The sequence below is a fragment of the Sus scrofa genome, chromosome 1 (assembly GCF_054392235.1).
Source record: "Sus scrofa isolate SSC_HxYL_T2T_F1_AM1 chromosome 1, Sscrofa_HxYL_maternal_Yorkshire_Landrace_v2.0, whole genome shotgun sequence".
In the NCBI taxonomy this organism is placed as follows: domain Eukaryota; kingdom Metazoa; phylum Chordata; class Mammalia; order Artiodactyla; family Suidae; genus Sus; species Sus scrofa.
The window spans coordinates 156,169,644-156,192,434 of NC_139383.1; the positions used below are offsets into that span (position 1 = coordinate 156,169,644).

Genomic DNA, 22,791 nt, shown 5'->3' on the forward strand with positions numbered 1-22,791 from the left:
CATAGTGTTTACAATATGGAAGTGTGGTTACAATGGATAGTGTAAGGAAAAGGGGTGCACTTGAACCAAACAAGATTGGCTGGTAGTTGACATTTGCTGATGCTGAGAAGGGGTTATGTGGGAGTTCAGTATGTGGGAGTCATTATGTTCTCTAATAACTAATGACTAAGTTATATTAATTAAAACAGGTTGGTTTTTTTTTTTTTTTGGCCAGCCACTGTGGTCATACTATTAACCCAAATTAATAGAATACCAATGTATTCTGTTATAGAATGCAGAAACCTATTCTCCTTATTTTTTCAGTGAAGTACTGGTGGCGTATGCCATGGTTTAAAATAAAGTTAACTTTTAAAAAAGTATGATTTGTAAGTTTGCCCCTCAATATGAGTAAACTGTTCTAAGCTGATAGTTTAGATAATCAGTAGAATTGTAATAGAGATCGTAATCTAATATTATCTTGCTTTTTCCTAGATGATATATCTCATTCCCTTTTGGTTTGTAAAAGATACCATAATTTAAAAGAAAGAAAACCTTTATTTCTAATTAATGGCACATTTGTGTTTAAAGATAATTTATGAGGACTCTATTGTTTTGCCTACTTTGGGAAAATAACTTTTAAATATAAGTTAAGAAGTTAAAAGTTATTTCTGAATCTTAATAGCATACTTAAGTATTACATTCATTTTGTAGTAAGGAAGGAGATGATAAGAAGAACCCTGTGATCATTCATCGAGCCATTTTGGGGTCAGTGGAAAGAATGATAGCCATTCTCTCAGAAAACTATGAGGGGAAATGGTAAGTAATATGGAAAAGAAGAGCTGTGTGTTGGTCTTAATCATATCTAAAAGATAAAAGTAGTATGAAAAAAATTGGTGGCTTCTTCCTTATATAATGAGCAAGTATCCAAACAGCAAATAAAAAATTTTTGTTGCATCTGCCAGCCTAGAAAACAAAACAAAGAAAACAGAGGCAGAGCGGCCCAACACTCTATCATTAACTGTCTTGGGAACTCAATAAAACTAAAGAGTAACCTTTTCACCTACGTCAAGCCCTTCAAAGATCTAGTTGTCGTCTGGAACATATATGGCCCACACTCCCAGGGCACCACCTCTGGCTGTACTGCCCTCCTTCCTTCCCCTCTGTTGTTTACCTCGTGGCCCTATGACCATTGACTTAAGAGGAGGATATAAAAGCCTAGTTCACAAACTCAAAGAGGATGGCTGTGGTGGCAGCCCCAGCCAGGGCCAGAGAGGGAAGGTAAATACCCTCAAGTGCAGCATTTTGAGTGGCAGTCTGATTGTCCTCTGCACCTGGAGGGAACAATGGCCAGAGGTATGTAGTTACACTGAGGGGCGGGCTCTAGTTATTGATTTGCTCACAAGGTCAGAGACTTCGAAGTAATTAGGTTGGGAAATAGATGACAGTTTGATTTGGGGGGGGGGATGTGGATGGTCACTCAGAAGGAGCCATGAGGATGGTCTTATCGGAGTTAATGTCTATCCCTGAGATCTTATTTGTGACCTTAGAGAAATATACTGAGATGTCATACAGTGTCCGAGCTATTACAGTTACAGGCAATCCAAAAGTATACATCTGAATATGTGTGCTACCTAAGTATGAATTAGCATATTTGTATTTCTCTCCAGTTGATTCCTTTTTTTTTTTTTCTTGTCTTTTTAGGGCTGCACCCGCAGCATATGGAAGTTCTCAGGCTAGGGGTCGAAGTGGAGCTCTAGCTGCCACCCTACACCACAATCACAGCAACTCAGGATCCAAGCCACATCTGCAACCTATACTACAGCTCATGCAACGCAGGATCCTTAACCCACCGAGCAAGGATAGGGATTGCGCCCATGTCCTCATGGATACTAGTGGGGTTTGTTACTGCTGAGCCATGACAGGAACACCTGATTCCATTTTAAATAGTTAACATATGTAGGAGGTGGTGAAGTCTTGCACTAGAGCAGAACTAGTGGATCAGGAGATGGTGTGGGTGCACCTCCCCGAGGAAAGTCAGTGCACACCTGGCACAGTTTACATGACATCCCACCAGAGTTGCGGTGGAAATCTCCCCAATAAATAAAAATAGAAATATTTAAAATGTGGCTCTCGGGGGGCAGTGGGACTGGGATAGGGTGAACATAGAACTCAAAAGGAAGTATTTACTTTTCATTTTATACACTGTTTCGGCATTTCATGTGTAGAATTACATTTGTCATATGCCTTATTTTGCTTTTGTAATCTAAGAATAAGTATATAAATATATATAGTCACAAAGTGCCATCTGGGAATAGTCCCCATGCATTTCCTCCCACCTTCAAACTAAATATTCATTATGACAAAGAAAAAGGCAAACATTTTCCACACCATTCGCTGCCTCTACCCACCTTTCCATCTTTAAAAAAATTTTTCATTTTGAGATAAGAGGTCCAACATACCTTTTACCCAGTTTTCCCACTGGTAACATCTTACAAAACTATAAACAAAATAACTGGGAAATTGACATTCGCACATTCCCCAACCTTATTCAGGTCTTGTATTTGTGCACGTGTATCGATTTGCGTACACCAGTCAAGGTATAGAACAGTTCCATTACTTTTAAGGCTCCTTCATGCTACCATTAATTTTATTGCCAAAAACCTCTTACCCCATCCCTGTCATCGTCCTCTGGCAGCCATAACTTTGTCATTCTTAGGATGTTACACAAATGGAAGCGTAGTGTGAGGCCATTTGAAAGTGACTTTCTTCACTGATGGAATCACCTTGAGATCCATCCAAGGCACTGCAAGTGTCAATCATTGGTTCCCTGTCATTCCTAACATTCAGTGGTGTGGATGCACAGCTTGAGGATTCATTCACTGATGGGCATTTGGGATATTTTCAGTCCGTGGCTGTTATCAATAAAGCTGCTATAAATGTTAGTGTGTGGAGTTTTGTGTGAACGTAAATTTCCATTTCTCTAGGATAAACGCCCTGGCATGTGGTTACTGGACCGTATGGTCAGTGATGTTTAGCCCTTTCATCCAGCTGGCAACTGTTTTTCCCTCCCTTTCCAATCAAAATGTCCATTTGCCGCTTTTGTCTCCTGTGCGGCCTTTCAATATAGTTTGCTTTACTTCCACACCACGCCACTGAACCTACTCTCTTGTGAAGTCTTACTTGAGAAAAAAAATCTTTGGTTATTTTTAATCTATAATGGTAATTTTGAAAATACATATTACTCATATTTTTCAGGCCTTTCTGGCTGTCTCCTCGTCAAGTAATAGTGATCCCTGTGGGTCCAGCTTGCGAAAAATACGCACTTCAGGTAAAATTAGAGGCCTTTAAAATGCATAATCTTGGCATGTGGTCTGTGAAGCCCATTGACTTGGATTGTTACTCATGCTTTAAAATATTGCATAACTAGGAATCAGTTGCCACTCCATGTTTTTTTGTTTTTTCGGTTTTTTTTTTTTGTCTTTTTGCCACTTCTCGGGCCGCTCCTACGGCATATGGAGCTTCCCAGACTAGGGGTCCAATCGGAGCTGTAGCAGCCAGCCTATGCCAGAGCCACAGCAACGCGGGATCCGAGCAGCGTCTGCACCCTACACCACAGCTCACGGCCACACCGGTTCATTAACCTACTGAGCAAGGCCAGGGATTGAACCCGCAACCTCATGGTTCTTAGTCGGATTCGTTAACCACTGTGCCACGACAGGAACTCCAACCACTCCATGTTTTCAGTAATTGGGAATAAATAACACATGAATCATGTCTATGCAGCTGTATCAGAACTATTTTTTTTCTTAATGTTTTTAAGAAATTGGTATTTTCATCTTTCTCACAGTTAATCTTTTCCTTGTGGCTTTATTAGGGAAGAACACTTTTAGTGCCTATTGCTGCAGGACAAATTCCCCAAACTTGGAAGCTTAAAACAACAGGCATTTATTATCTGGAGTAGCTTGGCTGAGGGACTTGGGCTCGGGGTGCCTGGTGAGGCTGCAATCCTTGGAGGTCACTTGCCTCATGGGCTTCTCCGGGTTCACTGGCATGTCCTCCCAACAGGGGTCTGGCTTCTCCAAAAGGAGTGATCTCAGTCCTTTAATCTCCTCTAGCATGTGACACGCCATCACTCTCCCCACCACTGTGGCCACAGACCAACCTTGCGCAGCTGGAGAGGCACACGAGGGTGAGAATACCAGTGGGCTGGCTGCCATGCTGCCATACATGGTGTAATAATGAAAGTATCTTCTTTTCTTCTAGGTATCCAATGAGTTTTTGGAAGAAGGTTTCATGGCTGATGTTGATTTAGATCATAGCTGTACACTAAATAAGAAAATACAAAATGCACAGCTGGCTCAGTATAATTTTATTTTAGGTAATCTAAATTTGTATGTATTTTCCCAAATGCTTATTTTTGTTCAGCTTAATTCCAAAAAACTCCACAAAAAAACCCCAAAATAAAGACTATGGAATAACTACTGGATTATGACAAATAACTGTTGCATACTTTTATACAAAGAAGGGTCTGTGGTATTCCTGGATAGGTACTCTTTATTAGCTGGAAGAAGAGTTTATAAAGTTTCACATGAGTCCTGTGGTAAAGGATTACTAGCAAGAATTAATATCTCAAACCAACAATGGGAAAAATGTGAAAATGATCTTATGAGTAGAATTATACTCCTTATGTTTCAGCCATGTGACAGGCCTGTAATATTCTCCTTTGCTTTTTTGGTTTCTTAGAAATCTTTAAGATTAAACCACTGAGTAGAAAAGTTTCCAAATTTTAAGATGACCAAAAAGAAAAGAATTAAATGAAAAAATAAAATGTCCTTGAGGCATGTAATTAGATGCAGAATCTGAAATTTTGAATGATTCAAAATCAAGGGAAACCGATACTGATATGCCTGCAGGTATGGCATGTTCTCTCCTGTAAGTTGAAAGTTTCTGGAGAAGGCAAAATAAATGTGTTCAGGGCTGTCCCATGAGTAGTTTGTCACCACAGTGTTTGTAGTAGATATTATGATGTTGCAGTCAGGCTTCTTGTGGTGACAGACACTTTAAATTAGCTTAGACAACGTTAGGATGTATTAGAAAGGAGTTAGAGTATCTCATGCCATGGAAGGTAGAGTTAAATAGCCAAACCATTAGAAAAATGACTGGAGCAGATACTCAGCCCCTTCCAGGAATATTTCTCCCCATGTCTGTTCCCTGTTTTGCTCTGGTTCTTTATGCTTCTCTTGAATATCTACTTTATTGCTGACCAGTTCCTTCCCTCCAGGCTATAGGAAACATGACTGCAGAAAATTCTGCATCATCTCACAGTATGGGTCACTAGAGAGAACGAAACTTTATGTTCCAAAAAAGTTTGTTAGCTGGTTGTCATGTGTCTGGTGCCCGCCCTTTAATTCAGGTGCAGTCAGGGGGTCTGTCAGGGCTCCCTGCTCACATCTGTATCCCAAGACCACAGCAGATGTTCTCAAAAGGAATGATGTCATTCCTTGTCTCAAGAAACATACTGTCAGAGGATGACAGAATGGACATTAGATTGATATTAAGTGATTAATACTAAGAAGAAAACTCAGTAAGATACATGTCATGTGACTGCTGACTTAATATGTGGTAAATCTTTGATTTAAAATATATTTATTTCCCTTTTTTCCCCTACAGTTGTTGGAGAAAAGGAAAAGGCAAATAATGCTGTCAGTGTTCAAACAAGAGATAACAAAATTCATGGAGAGATTTCAGTAACCTCTGCCATTGATAAACTGAAGAAGCTCAAGAAAACACGTACCCTATATGCTGAGGAAGAATTCTGAAGTTCTTTCCATGTGCTCATGCTTGTGTAACCTTGTTCTGACCCCTGATAGTGCATTTTCCTTAGTTAGCATTAGTACTCCTTCCAAGGACTTGGGACCCACTGTTGGCTCCACTGATGGGCAGAATGAGAAGAAAGAAAGGGAATGAGTATAATTCTCTAATGTGTCTGCAGACAATGAGAGGACAAGCTTGGAAAGCTTTTAATTTCCTAGATGTCTTGAGAGACTTAAATGGGAAAATGTTATTCATCAAAAGAGGGAAATACTAGGAAATGAACATTATGAGATGTTATTGTTAAGAATTGTGATTTTCAAAAGATAGGTTTCAGATAAAACTCTGCAAAGCTTTTGAATGTGGGGGACAATCTTATTTTCTAATAACATTATTCCTTAGGTTTTGTTTTTGTTTTTTGTTTGTTTGTTTGTTTTTTGTCTTTCTGCTATTTCTTGGGCTGCTCCTGCGTCATATGGAGGTTCCCAGGCTAGGGGTCGAATAGGAGCTGTAGCCGCCGGCCTATGCCAGAGCCATAGCAACACAGGATCCGATCCGCGTCTGCGACCTACACCACAGCTCACGGCAACGCCGGATCATTAACCCACTGAGCAAGGGCAGGGTCCGAACCCGCAACCTCATGGTTCCTAGTCGGATTTGTTAACCACTGAGCCACGACGGGAACTCCTGTTTTTTAATTTTTGGCAGCCCGTGGCATACGGACCTCCTGGGCCAGGGATCAGATCCAAGCTGCAGTCTTCAACCTAAGCCAAAGCTGCAGCAATGCCGGATCCTTAACCCACTGTGCTGGGCCCAGGACTGAACCTGAGTCCCTGTACTCCCAAGACACCACTAATCCCCATTGTGCCACAGCAGGAGCTCCTTAGGTTTATTTTTGTTTTTTGTTTTTGCTTTTTGGGGCCACACCTGCAGCATATGAAGGTTCCCAGGCTAGGGGTCTAATTGGAGCTACAGCTGCCAGCCTATGTCACAGCCACAGCAACGCCAGATCCAAGCCACATCTGCAAACTATACCACAGCTCACAGCCATGCTGAATCCTTAACCCACTGAGTGAGGCCAGGGATCAAACCCACAGCCTCATGGTTCCTAGTTGGTTTCATTTCCGATGCGCCACAATGGGAACTCCAGTATTTTTTTTTTTTTTAACTAAAGTTTTACTGAAGTTCACACTGAAACTTTATCTTCTAAATCAGAATCATTAATTTGTTTTTACTAACCAACAACCACAAAAGAAGCAGCTAGTACTAAATACTGGATTACAGACAAATCAGTGTTGTGCAGTCTAGTTTCCTCTGTGGCATAAGAATTGCCATTTCAATGCTTCTAATTGACAAATTGAACCTATTTATCCTTAGAAAAAATAAACCCTCAAATAAAATGTGTTACATAGTGCTTCCAGTGTTTTACCTGTAAGTTTATACTGTAATAATTTTCTCCCCAAGAGTTGAAGTTAGTTTTTTTAAACTCAATGAATTTTATTACATTTATAGTTGTACAACTTTCATCACAACCCAATTTTATAGCATTTCCATCCCAAACTCCCAGCCCATCCCTTCAACCCCCAACCTGTCTCCTTTGGAAACTGTAAGTTTTTCAAAGTCTGTGAGTCAGTATCTGTTCTGCAAAAAAGTTCATTGCGTCATTTTTTTAAGATTCCACATGTAAGTGGAATCTTAAGTGCATTTGATGTAGGTGTCTCACTGTCTGACTAACTTCACTTAGCATGATAATTTCTAAGTGCATCCATGTTGCTGCTAAATTACTTTTTTGATAGGATGACATTCCACTGATTTATAGCTGCGAATGGATTTCTGATCTTCTTTTTTTTTTTTTCCCCTTTTAGGGCCACATCTGCACATATGTAAGTTCCTAGGCTAAGGGCCAAATCAGAGTTTCAGCTGCCAGCCTGTGCCACATCCACAGCAACACCAGATCCAAGCTGCATCTGTGACCTACACCACAGCTTGGGGCAATGCCAGATCCTTTACCTACTGAGGGAGGGCAGGGACTGAACCCACATCCTCACAGATACTAGTTAGGTTCTTAACCCGCTGAGCCACAACAGGAACTCTTGGATTAGGGTTAGGGTTAGGGTTCTGATTTTAACTGAGAGGATCACCTTACTGCTCAGACAGAATTAAAATGTCTTTATGCCAGTAGTGAATTTAGCTGCCAATCAAGCAGGGTTTTTTTTGAGTGTTTATTTGGCTATATGATGTAGAATTCAAAACAAAGACATGCGCTCTCTTTTCTACACACATCATTTAGTTAGCTTCCTGAAGAGTTGGTAAACAAAACGGTACAGCTGACTGTGAACAACAGGGGTCTACTTATCTCTGGATTGTTTTCAGTAGTAAATACTAGTGTATGACATGACCCTACCCCAGGTGGTTCAATCTAAGGAGGTAGAACCACCAGTGGAGAGGAACTGGTTAAGGAGAGCCCATCCTCAGTTATGTGTTGGTTTTCCACCACACACACACACCCCTTTCCCTCAAGTCCTTCCAGTGTCAAGTGTATTATCTAACAGACCTGTGTGATGCTAGATTGTGAGACAGAACTTTTTAGGCTAACATTTACTGAGGTCAAGCACTACTGAGGTCAAGCACTACTCAATGTATTTCTTTCATTCACCAATCATACTAGTGAGGGAGGGTGTCAGAAGACTGCTAGGTGGGCGGGAAGAGGGAAGCCTATTTGCAGCCCTTGATCAAAGATGCTGCAGTGGGAACAGGTGCCCGCGAGCCTCAGGAGCCAGGGACCTAGGGAGCAGCTCCTGCCCCAGGACGGGCCTCCTTCAGGAGAGTTTGGGGCCTGAGACCAGCGGCTACACTTCCTGTTCGGCTTCTCCCTGTCTTTCAGGAACTTTCTGGAAGTGCTACACGTCTCTAAGGAGCTAGCCTGGGAGCATGGCGGCCCGTGGAGAAGGTGCTAGCTACACGCTGGCTGGGCCAGTCCTGGGGTCGCGGGGAGTGGGGTCTCAGGGGCCACCTGGCATGCCTGAGTTCCTTCCCAAACAGTTCGGGCCATTTTCCTCATCTATAAAAAGCACCTTTTCCGTCTGTCATTGAACCTTCGCACAGTACCGAGTGCACAGCAGCAGTTTTTGTCTCTAAACATACATATCTGGTCACGTGTAAATAGCGGCCAAATTTCCAATTTGCCCGCCTCTGCTTCCAGTTCCTCAGGTGTGGCTCTGGGTCCCAGGAGACCTGGCCTAGTGCCAAGCGCTGCCTACAGTTCTGCACCAGGGAGCTTCCGGTCGGGGCCAGAGTTTTCGGCTGGGCGGCCGCGCCTGCGCCCAGGCCCCGCCCCTTCGGCGCGCCGGGACCACGCCCCTCGGCCCGGCAATCCCCACCCCCATCCCAATTCCGGAAGTTCGCGAGCCGAAAAGATGGCGGCTGTGGCTGTGCCGCTGCAGGGCTTGCGCCGCTTGTGTCGCGTGCTGCTGTTCCTCTCGCAGTTCTACATCCTGTCGGGCGGCGGTGAGTGAGGGGCCGGGACCCTGGAGTGGGGGGCGTCGGGTTGGGCCCGTGGGCGAAGGCTGGGGTGTGGGCAGAGGGTCGTCAACGGGCGAGTCAGTATGTTTCTGGACGCCAGCCCGCCCCTTGGCCAGGAACCCGCAGCCTCGAGCCTTGAACCTGGAGCCGGGGCCGAGGGCTCGGCCAGGGACGCAGAGCTGAGTCCCGGCGTCACGCTTCGTCTCCAGTTGCCCGCAGACCTAAATTGGTGTTTATCCCGTTGGGTTTCATCCTTCAGCTTTCGGGCTGTCAGGCCAAGAGGTTGCAAGCAGTTATTGGCCTGGTGGTTTACGGTCCCAGGATAACACGTTTCTCTAATTGTAGGGTCCTTAAATGTAGAGCCTTCGCAGCCGCTGGCTCAATCAGTCAAGGATCCGGGCCCGACACGTACTTTCACAGTAGTTCCCAGGGCAGCAGGTACTAGACATTTTACGTTCTAGTAAATGTGTATATTTGTATCTAGCGGTTCCTCCCTTTCTTTTTTGGGTAGTTTCTTTTAGAATATGAAATCACGTCCCATTCTTTTAACATTTCATACATTGCATTTTAGATTGCGTGAACCAAGGGCAAATACCGTAATTTTCTGTAGACAGTCTTGGTGTTTCTGAAGAGTACCTTTTGATATTCCTGCCTCATCTCTTTTCCTAAATTTCAAGGTTTTTTTTGTTTTGTTTTGTTTTTTTCACTTCATCCATCAAGATAACCTTCGACCATTGCCTCTTTCGCCTCAGAAAATTTCTTGTGCTTCTCAAACCCTGTTCCTGACATCGAATATTAAAGGCTCCCCCACAGCTGTATAAAATGAAGGGATGGGAGAGGGTCAGAGACTTGGCCTCTAAGTCTGGTGGTGCTGCTGGGAGCCGGAACAAATTATCCACTTTTTAGGGCTTATTTTCTCATCTTTAATTTAGTAGGGTTAACCCTCTGAAGTCATTTTGCTTCGTGATTCTAAGTGTACATCCTCCAACCATAATAGTAATAGGAACAAAAGAAAAGCTATAATAGATAGAATTGCCTACTTAGTGGTGACTTTAGGTAGAACTAGTTTTAAATGAGTATTTATTGTGTTTTGCTAAATGGAACCTCAGTTTCTCTAGTTTCCCACGAGCTTTGGTAGATAGAATTGCCTACTTAGTGGTGACTTTAGGTAGAACTAGTTTTAAATGAGTATTTATTGTGTTTTGCTAAATGGAACCTCAGTTTCTCTAGTTTCCCACAAGCTATGGTAGATAGAATTGCCTACTTAGTGGTGACTTTAGGTGGAACTAGTTTTAAATGAGTATTTATTGTGTTTTGCTAAATGGAACCTCAGTTTCTCTAGTTTCTTCACTTTAGAATTCCATTATTTTTTTTCCTTTTAATGATTTTTATTTTTTCCATTATAGTTGGTTTACAGTGTTCTGTCAATTTTCTGCTGGACAGCAAAGTGACCCAGTCACACATACATATATATACATACATTCTTTTTCTCAGGACCTTCTCTTCCACCATGCTCCATCACAAGTGACTAAATATAGTTCCCAGTGCTGTACAGCAGGATTACAGTTCCATTATTTGAATTGAAGCCGGCAGATTCTATAAAAGACCACTAGAAGATAGCAGCTGCACCCTCGGTACCTGGAAATTCGCAGGCTAGGGGTTGAATTGGAGCTACACCTGCCAGCCTACGCCACAGCCAAAGCAATGTGGAATCTGAGCTGCCTCTGCAATCTACACCACAGCTCATAACAGTGCTGGATCCTTGACCCACTGAGCGAGGCCAGGGATCAAACCTGATTCCTCATGGATACTAATTGAATTCATTTCTGCTGCACTACAACGGGAACTCCCATTTAAAAAAATAATAAATAAATAAATAAAAAGATTATTTTATAGAGAAAGCATAAGAATTTTTGAATCTTTTGGATATTTTTGAAAGCTTCTCTTCCTCCCTGAGAATACTGTTGGCAATTTTGATCCTCTCTTAACTGATGGAGATATATTGTACTCCAGGCTAGGTTGGCTGGCAAAAAGAACTGCAATCCACTGAGTAACTTACTAATATAGAAAACTGTTTTGAACTTTGGTAGTGTAAAACTGTAAAGGTTATTCGCAGATTGTGGTTTGTTGAGGTAGTGATGTGGAGTAATGATTGAGGACGTTTTCTAGCATTGGTACTTTGGTGTACTGACTAATTCAGTTAGAGCGTGGAGTCACTTACAGATTGGTGAATTCAAGTGAAAATAGCATTGGACGAAACTGGCAGATTTGAGTTCTGCTTCCATTTTTGCCCTCCCTCTGTGATATCGAACAAACTTTTACCATCTGTAAGCCTTAGTTTTTTCATTAGTTGTTAGATTTTTGAAGGTCCTAATTTATGCCTAGCACCATATATATGTTATGTGTATATGCTGTATATTGTAGTCATTTGACTTTCTTGGTCATTTTATAGACAGTCATTAAATGCTTTTTACTGAGCTCTTGAGCCATTGCACCAGGTAGCACAGCTGGTTGGTGGCAGAGCCCTGCTTTCATTGCCCATGTGCCTGACTCCAGCTCTGCCTTTTCCATTCTACACATTATCTTATTGCTCATGATCATGTCCCTTAACCTTAGAAAATTGTTTTCTCTGTTATTCTAATCAGCATTATGAGAATAAGCTTCTCTCTCCCTCTCACAGAAAGTACCGATATCCCACCTTATGTGACGAAGTGTCCAAGCAATGGTTTGTGTAGCAGACTTCCCGCAGACTGTATAGAGTGCAAGACCAATTTCTCCTGTGTCTATGGGAAGCCTGTCACTTTTGACTGCACAGTCAAACCTTCTGTTACCTGTGTTGTAAGTACTGCAAGTTACTTATTCTAACACTCATTGTAAACCTCAAGTTTCAAGTAGAGTTTAGACTTGACTATGGGAGGAATTCTGAAAGTGCCCTGCATTTTATAAGATTTTAGGAGTAAAGTCAACTTTATCAGAAGGCTTGAAACTTCCATTTCTAAGTAAGGTTTGGTTTCAGGGGTTCAGATAGCAATTTTTTGACGTAAGGATAAATTGAAGCAATTATCAGACTTCTTGGAAAAAGGCAAAAATAGAAAAGGCTCAAGCACACCAGGTTGCCCATTTGAAATGGGGCCTGTTGTAATCATCACTCCTGCAGCCCACCTCTGATATGTTGACAGACAGGAAGGGGCCTAGAAAGGTTTTTCGCAGGTGGTGTCCATAGAGCGCTCTGGGAATACCTGCTTCAGAGCTCAGACTCCTGAAGGCATCCCACACCTGCCAGATGTGGCCAGGTCAGGGAGATTTGTGTATCTGCATTTATGAACAGTTGGACCAAAGTTCCTGTTTGGGACTGCTGTATGAGCATCTGGATGAGATAAAGAGTAGAAATGAATAATGAAGCAGTGTTTTTACTCTTGGCCCTGCCATGACTAGCTCTGTGATTTATTAATCTGTCTTTTGTTAAATCAGGAGATGGGCTCAGAACAGCTTTTCCTAAAGTGTTTTCCTGGTGCCCTCATTCTGGGAGTTGGTCAAACACAGATTCTATACCATATCCTCTTTTGCAGATTTCCTTTGACCCAGTGATTCTAGCATTTCCTTCATTTATTTGAATAAGGTATCTTTCCCTGTCTATTCTTTGGAACTTGGTCTGCAAAGGGCTAGTTTGGAAAGTTCCTCCCACCCCAGGCTCTTTCTGTACTTCTCTTGAAGTCTACATCAGGAGAGGTGGCTTCACTCCAAAGGGGAAATGAGATTTTATGTGGTCTCAGTGTCTGAATGTAGTTTTTGTAAACTTAAGTTACCCTTTAAAGCACACTGGAAAATGGAGCTAATTGCCAGCAGTCGTCATGACTGCCCTTGGATTATCAGTTAGTCTTTGTTACTCTATCTTGAATAGAATTTTTTCTCCCCATTTACCTAATGTCTAAACCTGTTTGAAAGCTTTTGAAGTTACATACCTCATGGATCTGACACACAGTAGGTAACTTGTGAAAAATGAGAAAACTTCAGTGACTAACTACAGGAGCTTTTCCAGAAACAGCCTCCTTTGTTGTTTGCCTCAGTTTCTTTGACATTCATCTCCCAAAACTTGTTCCTTAGTGAAACATAGTTCTCAATTTCTTCCTTATTTAAATCTTCCAAAAACAAGTGGTTTCAGGAGTTCTCTTGTGGTATAGCAGATTAAGGATCTGGCATTTTCACTGCAGAGGCTCAGATTGCTTCTGTGGCACAGGTTCAGTCCCTGGTCTGGGAACTTCCACTTGCTGTGGTCATGGCCAGAACCAAAACAAACAAAAAACCACAAGTAGTTTCATTTAGTGGAAAGTAGCAGAAGATGAGAAAAATTACAAAGATAGAAAAATTACAAAACTTAGGAAAGTTTCCAAACTCCTTGGTCCCTGGTCTGTCCTCATGACTGAGATGTGCCCTGGATGGGTTCTTGCTGTCCTCCTACCCCAGGTGGTTTCATCTCACCTACTTCTTAACTAGCCAGTGATAGCAAATCCTATAAAATAGCAGGTGTTTGTCCTCAGGTGTGGCATTTGAGGTCTGCCTCAAGAGCTTAGTCTGCTGTGTATTTGAGCTGAGTTTAATTCCTTCAGATGTTCTGTGTTCTTAATAATGACAGCTCTTTCACGAAGGGAAAGGTAAAAAATCTTTTTACTACAGATGAGCTTTTGATGGGGTCTGTAGTTTTTTGTGGTGTGAAATGGATTCAGTAAATGCTGGAGTGCCTGGGTAGCTATATGGAAAAAAGTGGAACATCCAAAATAAATTCCAGATAGATCAAAGGTTTAATGTGAAAAAATGAAACCATGAAGTATCAGAGAAAACATGAGATAGTTTTATTATAATCTTAAAATAGAGATATTTTTCTAAGTATGAAATAAAATTTAGAAACCATGAAAGAATTGATACATTTGTCTACTAAGAATTAGAGATTTCTGAATAATCTAAAAAAGCTTATGCTTTTTAAAGGCAAAAGATAAATGACAAACTAGGAAAAAGTGTTTCTAACACATGTGATAAATGGTGCACTAATTTCCAAAAAAACCAGTGAGAAAAAGATCACAGTTCTATAGAAAAATGGTGTTAGGACATGAGCAAATACTTCATAGGAAAGGATATACAAGTGGAATCTCAATATGCGAAAAAAGTATTTAATTTTTCTTGCAATTAAGTACAAGTTAATGCGTTTTTTAACCTATCAGATTGGCAAAAGAAAAGGTTTGATAACACTTAAAGCTCTTGAAGGTATAAGGGAGAGACACTCTTGTACCTTGTTAGTGGATGGGTTGTTAGTTACCCTTTGTAGGCAGTTTTCTCATCTGTGAAACTTAGAAATGCACATAACCTTTTGCCCAGCAATTCTATATCTAAGAATTTATCTTACAGATACTTCATATTGCATGTGGATGCAAATAAGCATGCATAAGGATATTCTTTCTTTTTACTAATTTTTTTTTGGGGGGGTTCTTTTTTGTCTTTTAGGGCTGCACCTACGGCATATGGAGGTTCCCAGGCTAGGGGTCCAATGGGAACTGTAGCCACTGGCCTACCCCAGAGCCATAGCAACATGGGATCCAAGCTGCGTCTGCTGTCTACACCATAGCTCACCTCAACGCTGGATCCTTAACCCACTGAGTGAGGCCACGGAGCGAACCCGAGCCTTCACAGATGCTAGTCCGGTTCGCTAGCTTGCTAACCACTGAGTCACAACAAGAACTCCTCTTTTATTTATTTATTTTTTATGTATTTTTTTTTTAGGGCCACACCTGTGGCATATAGAAGTTCTTAGGCTAGGGATCAAATCGCAGCTTCAGCTGCTGGCCTACACCACAGCCACAGCAATGCAGGATCCAAGCCGTGTCTGTGATCTATATCACAGCTCACAGCAGCGCTGGATCCTTAACCCCGAGAAAGGCCAGGGATTTAACCCACATCCTCATGGATACCAGTCGGGTTTGTTACCTCTGAGCCTCAATGGGAACTCTTCTTTTAAAATTTTTAATTTTTAAAAAAAATCAGAGATATTTATCTATCTATTTATTTACTTAGGGCTGTGCTCATGGCATGTGGAAGTTCCTGGGCCAGGGATTGAAACCATGCCACAGCAGTGACAATGTCAAATCCTTAACCTTCTGAGCCACAAGGGAACTCCTGCCCAAGAATATTCTTAGCTGCATTATTCATCCAGCAGGGTTGGAAATAGGCTAAAGATCCAAGAGAGAACAGTTTAATTTATGGTTCACTGTGTCATGGAATAAATACATTGCAGATACTGAAAAGAACTAGACTGTTCTAGAGATATTTACTCATACCTGCAGAATTAAGTGAGAAGTAATTATCAGTGGGAACATCAAATTTTTTTTTTTTAAAAAGGAACTATATCTGACATAGCCATGCTGATGCATACAATGGACTCCCTGGAAGTCTGGAGTGGGTAAGCCGAGCATGTTGCTAGGAGGGCGGTGTAAGGCTGGGCTGGCCAGCTTCTTCCTCACTCTCCCGTTGTCTCTGGGAGTTTGTATCACATACACTTCCTACCTAGTTTTAGCAGACAGTTGATAAATGTGTGTTATGAATGCATCACTGAAAATACACAGACATTAAAACAGTATTGCCTAGGAGTGCCCTGGTAGCCCAGTGGTTAAGTATCTGGCATTGTCACTACAGTGTCTTGGGTCACTGCTGTGTGAGAGTTTGATTCCTGGCTCAGGAACTTCTGCATGCTGTGGGCATGGCAAATAAGAATAAAAATGAAAAAACAGTAATATCTAAATCAAGTGGTGGTACATTACCCAGTTTTAAATACTATACACAAAAGTAGATTTGCATTTATTAAAAAAATTAATAAATATACTTCCAGAGGTTATCGTGTTACCATTTAAATGTGATTTTTAAAAGTATGTGTTATAACATCAAATGGGTATAAAAGGATACAAAATGTTTTTAGTATAATTCCACATGTAAATCTGTACTACAGGAAGGCAAAGTGAAAGAAGTTTATAAGTGGTTCTCTCTGGAGAGGTTACAGTTTTTTCCTGTAATTTCCAAATGTGCAACATATAAGAACATGTGCTATTCTTATAAGCAGAAAACAGAATAATGACTTTTAAAATTGAAATGAAAAAATCCCTGGTCCCAAAAGCTTTAGGCTCACAATGAACACTTGCTGAGCCTCTTCATGTGGTTCTTTCTAAGTTGGGAGTAGTTTTCTGTGATTGCCAGGTGCTTTTGGGGTGTGACAGCAGTGACAGCCTGGGGCTGTGGACTGCAGTGGCACTCTTCAAGAAGAGTTGAGACTCAGTAGCCAGGCCAGGTGTTGTACCTGCAGGAACCTCAGGCTGGGCTGGGGAACCTGCGTTCTGCACAGGACTTGTAGCTCAGTGACCTTGAACTGAGGGACTCATCTGCCCTTACAGCTGACTCTGGTTTTATAAAGTACACTTTGCTTTTTTTCTGTTATAAAAATACACATGCATCGTTAAAAATTTGCCGCAGTGACAGTGATGAAATACTCTTATCATCCTGAAATGACCTTTGTTGTTTTGAGGTGGATTTATCTTAGCTATTTTTCCTTAGGTTAATGTTTTTGGGTGCATACTCATGATCATGGGATCAGACCATGTACATTTGTTTTGCATACTTACTGGTTTAGTACCTGTTTTTCTGGTGCTTCCTCCTCAGTCATAAATATAAGTATTTTAGACACTTTGTGCCGTATGACTATGGTTTTATTGACATATTAGCAAATTACTATATTATGATTGAATAGTTTTGTGTCCTCGGGTACATAGGATCAAGACTTCAAATCCCAAAAGAACTTCATCATCAACATGACTTGCAGATTCTGCTGGCAGCTTCCGGAAACAGACTACGAGTGTTCCAATTCCACCAGCTGCATGACGGTGTCCTGCCCGAGGCAGCGCTACATTGCCAACTGCACTGTGCGGGACCACATCCACTGCTTGGGTGAGTAGGCGTGAAGGAAGTTTGTGAGCAGAGTATTTTTGTCTAAGCTTACTTATGGAGCTGTAACCAGAGATTTGAGAATTAAATTTTAATTGTTTAATCAGAAACATAAGTCAGCACTTTTTAGGTATACAGAGCCTCATTAATAAATCAGTGAACTTAAAATCTAGAATGTTTGCGATTCTGTTAATCTTTTAAATGCAGTTTGAAAAAACAAGAAAAAAGTATAAGGTGTAAAGCATAACAATATAATATTATAATAATTGAGCTTCAGCCAAATTAACAACGAAAGCAGTCTGATGCCATTGAAATGACCAGTTTTTCTTGCCCCCAATTGCCCTGCTTCCTCTTCAGACATGACTACCCTTTTGAAATGTTCTTATTATTCCACTTCCTTTTCTTTAATTTTTTTATAGTTCTATCATGTATGATGAAATGTAGTATGGTATATTATTCTGTAGTGCGTGTTTTAGAATTGTGCAAAATAGCATGCTTTGTATGTTCTCCTGGGACCTTCTCTTTTCAACGCTATGGCTGTGAGAGTCTTCCATTTATCTTTTCTCATTGTAACTATCTTTTTACTTCTGTGTAATAATTGTTGTAAGGCTATGTCATAGTTTTCAGTGTATTTGTATTATCTACAGTTTTTTCTTGCAAATTGTGCTGCTCTTAAAGCTTTTGTCTGTGTCTCTTGGTTGCGCACATGAACGGGTTTGTCTGGCACACTGTCCAGTGTGTGCTACTTTCCAAGAAGATTATCCGTTTACGCTCCAGCCAGCGGTACAGAACTTCGCAATGGTCCACATCCTCTCCAGTGTCTGTTATCCCTAAATTTTGTTCTTTTCTTAAACATTTCTAGGAATGCTTTTATGTTTTGGATAGTAACCTTTTGGTGTCCCTAAAATCCTCTCCCAGATTTTAACTACTTCTCCCCTCCGCTTTCTTTTGGTATCTTTTAAACAAAATTTTAAATTTTGTGTCAGTTGAGGTATTTAGTCTTTCATAGCTTCTTTTTGTTGGTTACAACTTAGTCTCTATGTGAGAGCGTTTTTATATCCATGTTTCTATGTAGCTTGATTTCCCTTTTTTTAAAGGTAACCGTACTTTTCCGAAAATGCTTTACTGCAACTGGACTGGAGGTTATAAGTGGTCTACTGCTCTGGCTCTGAGGTAAGTGCTGTTTCTTATAAGTTGGAGATGCTAGAAATTTGAATTTTGTTGGGATTGCTGGACTCTTCCAGATGTTGAGCTCAGCCAAATGCCTCCTTCACTCCGACCCTGCCCTGAGTGTGAGACCTTAGGGACACAGTGTGGTGGGGGGTTACTTAGGTGATTTGACTAGTACCCTCGTGGAATTTAATGACAGGTTGCAGTTTTTCCCCCAAATGCCTGCACATTCTAGAGATGACTTGAGTAGTTATTATAGGTCTTTAGAACCAGTGTTTCTCATCCTGAATGTGCAGTGACTCAGTAAAATGCTATGTACTATTTATTTAAAACAGGCAGGTTTATGATACACATTTTTAATTTTCAGTAACTCTTTATTATAAGAAAGAATAAGAACATGCTCAATAGTGAAAACAAAGGGAAACATTGGAAGTTACCTATAAATCCAGCATCCAGACAGAATTATAGACTTACAGTTTTTACATAAAAATGTGCTTATGCTTGTTAAACTTTTAAACAGCTTGAAAAAAAAAATTGTACCAGTTTTTCCCACCAGCAGGAAGGGCAGGTTGAGTGCTGGTTAAATGAGTCCCCGATGAAGAAGTCATGCCATCTGTTGGAAGGATGGGGTGAGAGCCTGAGACCCTGTGGCTGAAGTGAGATAAGACTCTTCAGCCTTGTCATTGGTGACATTGGGCCGAATTATTCTTTGTTGTTGGGGCATCCTGTGCAGAGTAGGGTGTTTAGCAGCATCTCTGGACTCAATTTACTGGATGTTACTGGATGTTAGAAGAACCCTGCCTACCCCTGAGAAAGTTTTGATGGTCAAAAATGCCTCCTGATACTGCCAAGTTGCTCCTTGTTGGATTTGGGCTTGGGGAAAGAGGAGGATCCTGCCTAGCATGAAAGCGCACCTGGAAAGTGAAAGATGAGGTCCAAGATAGAAAATTGGATGCAATGAAAATGAGATTTGGTGACACCCATAGTCTTTGTCAGCAGTGGTTCAAATTAAAACTAATGATTATTGACTTCCTATTTTTCAATTAACTTTTTATCTTGGAATGATTTTAGATTTATAGAAAAGTTCCAAACAGAGAGTTCCTGTACACTTCTCACCCAGTTTCCCTCATGTTGTTAACATCTTAAATTGCCATGGCACATTTAACAGCTGACTTTTGAAAAGTAAGAATAGTTTTCTTCTCTGGGCTCAACATGGTTTCTTTCAGAATATTCACTGTGAATGTGATACTGTCTAGTGTTTGCCTTGCAGTACTCAGGACGGGGGAGGGGAAGATGTAGATGGGTTGGACACATGTTGCTAATTATTGGAGCTAGGTCATGGGTGCTATTCTCTTTTTACTTTTATATGTTTTGGAATTTTTCATAATAAAAACTTTAAAAAAATACAATGAAAAGTTGTCTGCGTATTGTTAGATCTTATAATTTGAAGTCACCTTAAAAGCTGTTTATTCCTAACACAACAGTTTTAAAGATGGGTGACTGATAAAGTTAACAACTTGATCTGGAGCAGCCAGAGGGTGTTAGCTGCCTCTCAGTGCCACCTCTGGCCTCTTCGTCCCTCCACTTTCTCTTAGACTGGCTCCTGCTTTGCTCTCTTGAATACGTCATTTTCAAGATTAAAACAGCAACAAGCCCGATTATTTTCTTCTAAAAGAGAAGCGTTAGATTTCAGTACAGCTAAAAAGTATTTGACATTTAAACAGTCTTCTTGCCCAAGATTGTGTAGTGTTGTAAATTTGTGAAATAGTCATGTGTCCTGATTAAGGGTTCTGGTGATTTGAGGCCCTTTCACAAGTATGAATTAGCCTAGTTATTGAGCCACAGCTGGTGTAGATGGGGGTACTGTGATGGATTCCAGCCTGTTTTCTGTTGCAGCATCACCCTTGGTGGGTTTGGAGCAGACCGCTTTTACCTGGGTCAGTGGCGAGAAGGCCTTGGCAAGCTCTTCAGCTTCGGGGGCCTGGGAATATGGACTCTGATCGATGTGCTGCTCATTGGGGTTGGCTACGTGGGGCCTGCGGATGGCTCTTTGTACATTTAGCTGTGATTATGTGCTTCAGAGAGGAGCAGTGCTTGGAAAACATCCTCTTACCTGTAGTAGTCAGTGTGCTGAGTGGTGTATTTTGTATGTTTTAATGTACAGCATCTGTACTTTGCCTGCCTTGATGAAGGTAAAATAAAAAACACTGAACCATGTTTGTCTGGAATTTGTTTTTATTCTCCTGAAATATTTCTTTCCGTGAAAAAATTTAAACAAACTTAAACTAGAAGAACAACCTGTACAGTGACTAAAAATCTTTTCACTTCATAGACTTGAGTTTTATATTGTTTATGTTACATTATGTCACTTGTAGTGTAATCTGCCCAGAAAAGCTTTTTAGTTATGATTGCAGAAAGTAGGAAGTATTTTTATTCTTTAACGAAATAGTTATCTACTGAAACTTCTGTCGTCTCTGAGTTTTACAGCACAATATCTATGTAGTCTGATCTTTGTATATGACTGTTTGATGTAAGCTGCAGAACTTTTGTGTCTGGTTGCTGTGATTTGAATTTTGTTAGTAATAGAAAAGATTGCAAGCGTACTGGAAAATTAATAAAGTTACAAGTTACTTTAAAAATATTGCAGACCTTTTCCTGTATGTTTTTTGTATTAAAACATAATCTTGAATAATCATAGCAACTTAACATTTATTTTTTTAAAAGTGAAAGCAAGTTTATTTAGAGAGATATACATTCCATTTGTAGTCCATCTCTAAAGGCTTGAAAGTGGCCTACTTTTATTATTAGGAAGTAAAATGTTTATTTTTCAGGGCATCGCTCCATTGTAACAGGTATATTTATAATTGGCTGGTTCATTAGCACACAGTGGAAATGTTTAAAATTGTATTTTAGTGTGATAAATATGTATATATATATTTTTCAAATTTATTTATTTATTTATTTTTGCTTTTTAAGGGCCACACTTATGGCATGTGAAGGTTCCCAGGCTAGGGGTCCAATCAGAGCTACAGCTGCTGGCCTATACCACAGCCACAGCAATGCCAGATCTGAGCTGAATTTGTGACCTACACCACAGCTCATGGCAACACCAGATCCTTAGCCCACTAAGCGAGGCCAGGGATCGAACCTACAACATCATGGTTCCTAGTCGGATTTGTTTCCACTGCATCATGATAGGAACTCCTATTTTTGAGTCTTTATAAGATCTGTTGTAGACCTTTTCTTGGTTTTTTAAAAATAATTTTTTAAAATTGATGAATAGTTGACTTACAGTGTTTCAAGTGTATAGCAAAGTGATTTAGATGTGTGTATGTATATATATCCTTTTTCAAGTTATTTTCCATTTTAGGTTATTAAAAAATATTAAATATAGTTCCCTGTGATATACAGGAGGTCTTTGTTGTTTTGTCTCTTTAATATACAGGAGTGTGTATCTGTTAATTTTAAATTCCCAATTTATCCCCTTACCCCCTTTCCCCTTTGGTAACCATGTTTGTTTTCTGTGTCTATGAGTCTATTTCTGTTTTGTAAGTAAGTTCATTTGTGTCACTTTTTTAGATTCCACACATAAGTGGTATATATTTTGTCCTTCTGACTTATTTTGCTTAGTATAATAATCTCTAATTCCATCCATGTTGCTGCAAATGACATTATTTTGTTCATCCTTTTTTATGGCTGAGTAATGCCAGTGTGTGTGTGTGTGTGTGTATGTGTATACCACAGTTTTTAAATCCATTCATCTGTCAGTGGACATTTAGGTTGTTTCCATGTCTTGGCCATATAGAAATAGTTCTGCAGTGAACATTGGGGTATACATATCTTTTTGAATTATGGTTTTATCCAGCTATATGCCCAGGAGTGGGCTTGCTGGGTCATATGGTAGTTCTATACTTAGTTTTTTAAGGTGCTGTTTTCCATAGTGGTTGCACCAGTTTACATTCCCACCAGTAGTGTAAGAGGGCTCCCTTCCCCCACACTCTCTCCAGCATTATTTGTAGAGTTTTTGATGGTGATCATTTTGACCAGTGTGAGGTGGTACCTCATTATAGTTTTGATTTGCATTTCTCTAATAATTAGGGATGTTGAACATCTTTTCATGTGCCTGTTGGCCATCTGTATTTCTTTGGAGGAATGTCTGTTTAGTTCTTCTGCCTATTTTGGGATTTGACTTGTTTGCTTTTTTGATATTGAACTCCATAAGCTGTTTGTATATGTTGGTCTCATCATTTACAAATATTTCCTCCCATTCCATGGATGGTCTTTTCATTTCATTTATGGTTTCCTTTGCTGTGCAAAAGCTTTTAAATTTAA

At 40.5% G+C, this 22,791-nt stretch overlaps 2 protein-coding genes across 8 annotated transcripts in view; both read left to right on the forward strand.

Annotated features, from left to right (window-relative positions):
- TARS3 (threonyl-tRNA synthetase 3) overlaps positions 1–7,204 on the forward strand; it is a 73,070-nt gene extending 65,866 nt beyond the window's left edge. For 2 of the 4 annotated variants that reach the window (XR_014815556.1, XR_014815547.1), the window contains exons 16-20: positions 691–795; positions 3,235–3,307; positions 4,243–4,357; positions 5,650–6,279; positions 6,741–7,204. Coding sequence is in view for 2 of the 4 variants with exons in the window: in XM_084976556.1 (XP_084832682.1) it covers positions 691–795; positions 3,235–3,307; positions 4,243–4,357; positions 5,650–5,798 (442 nt within the window). In the remaining 2 variants the exon portion in view is untranslated. Of the gene's footprint in view, positions 1–690; positions 796–3,234; positions 3,308–4,242; positions 4,358–5,649 lie in introns of all 4 variants that reach the window. The other 2 variants (XM_084976556.1, XM_084976549.1) reach the window with 1 other exon arrangement.
- A 1,982-nt stretch (positions 7,205–9,186) lies between these two features.
- Positions 9,187–20,674, forward strand: TM2D3 (TM2 domain containing 3). Of its 4 annotated transcripts, none has more exons than XM_021098924.2 (6): positions 9,187–9,297; positions 9,658–9,750; positions 11,993–12,150; positions 17,118–17,292; positions 18,387–18,462; positions 19,531–20,674. In XM_021098924.2, the coding sequence occupies exons 1-6, from the start codon at positions 9,207–9,209 to the stop codon at positions 19,595–19,597; spliced, it is 660 nt and encodes a 219-aa protein (XP_020954583.1). In that variant the 5' UTR covers positions 9,187–9,206; the 3' UTR covers positions 19,598–20,674. The 4 variants fall into 4 exon arrangements, with proteins under 4 accessions (XP_020954583.1, XP_005652534.1, XP_084832938.1 ...); XM_005652477.3 differs by having other exon boundaries at positions 20,356–20,674; XM_084976812.1 differs by lacking the exon at positions 9,658–9,750.
- The last annotated feature ends 2,117 nt before the right edge of the window (positions 20,675–22,791 follow it).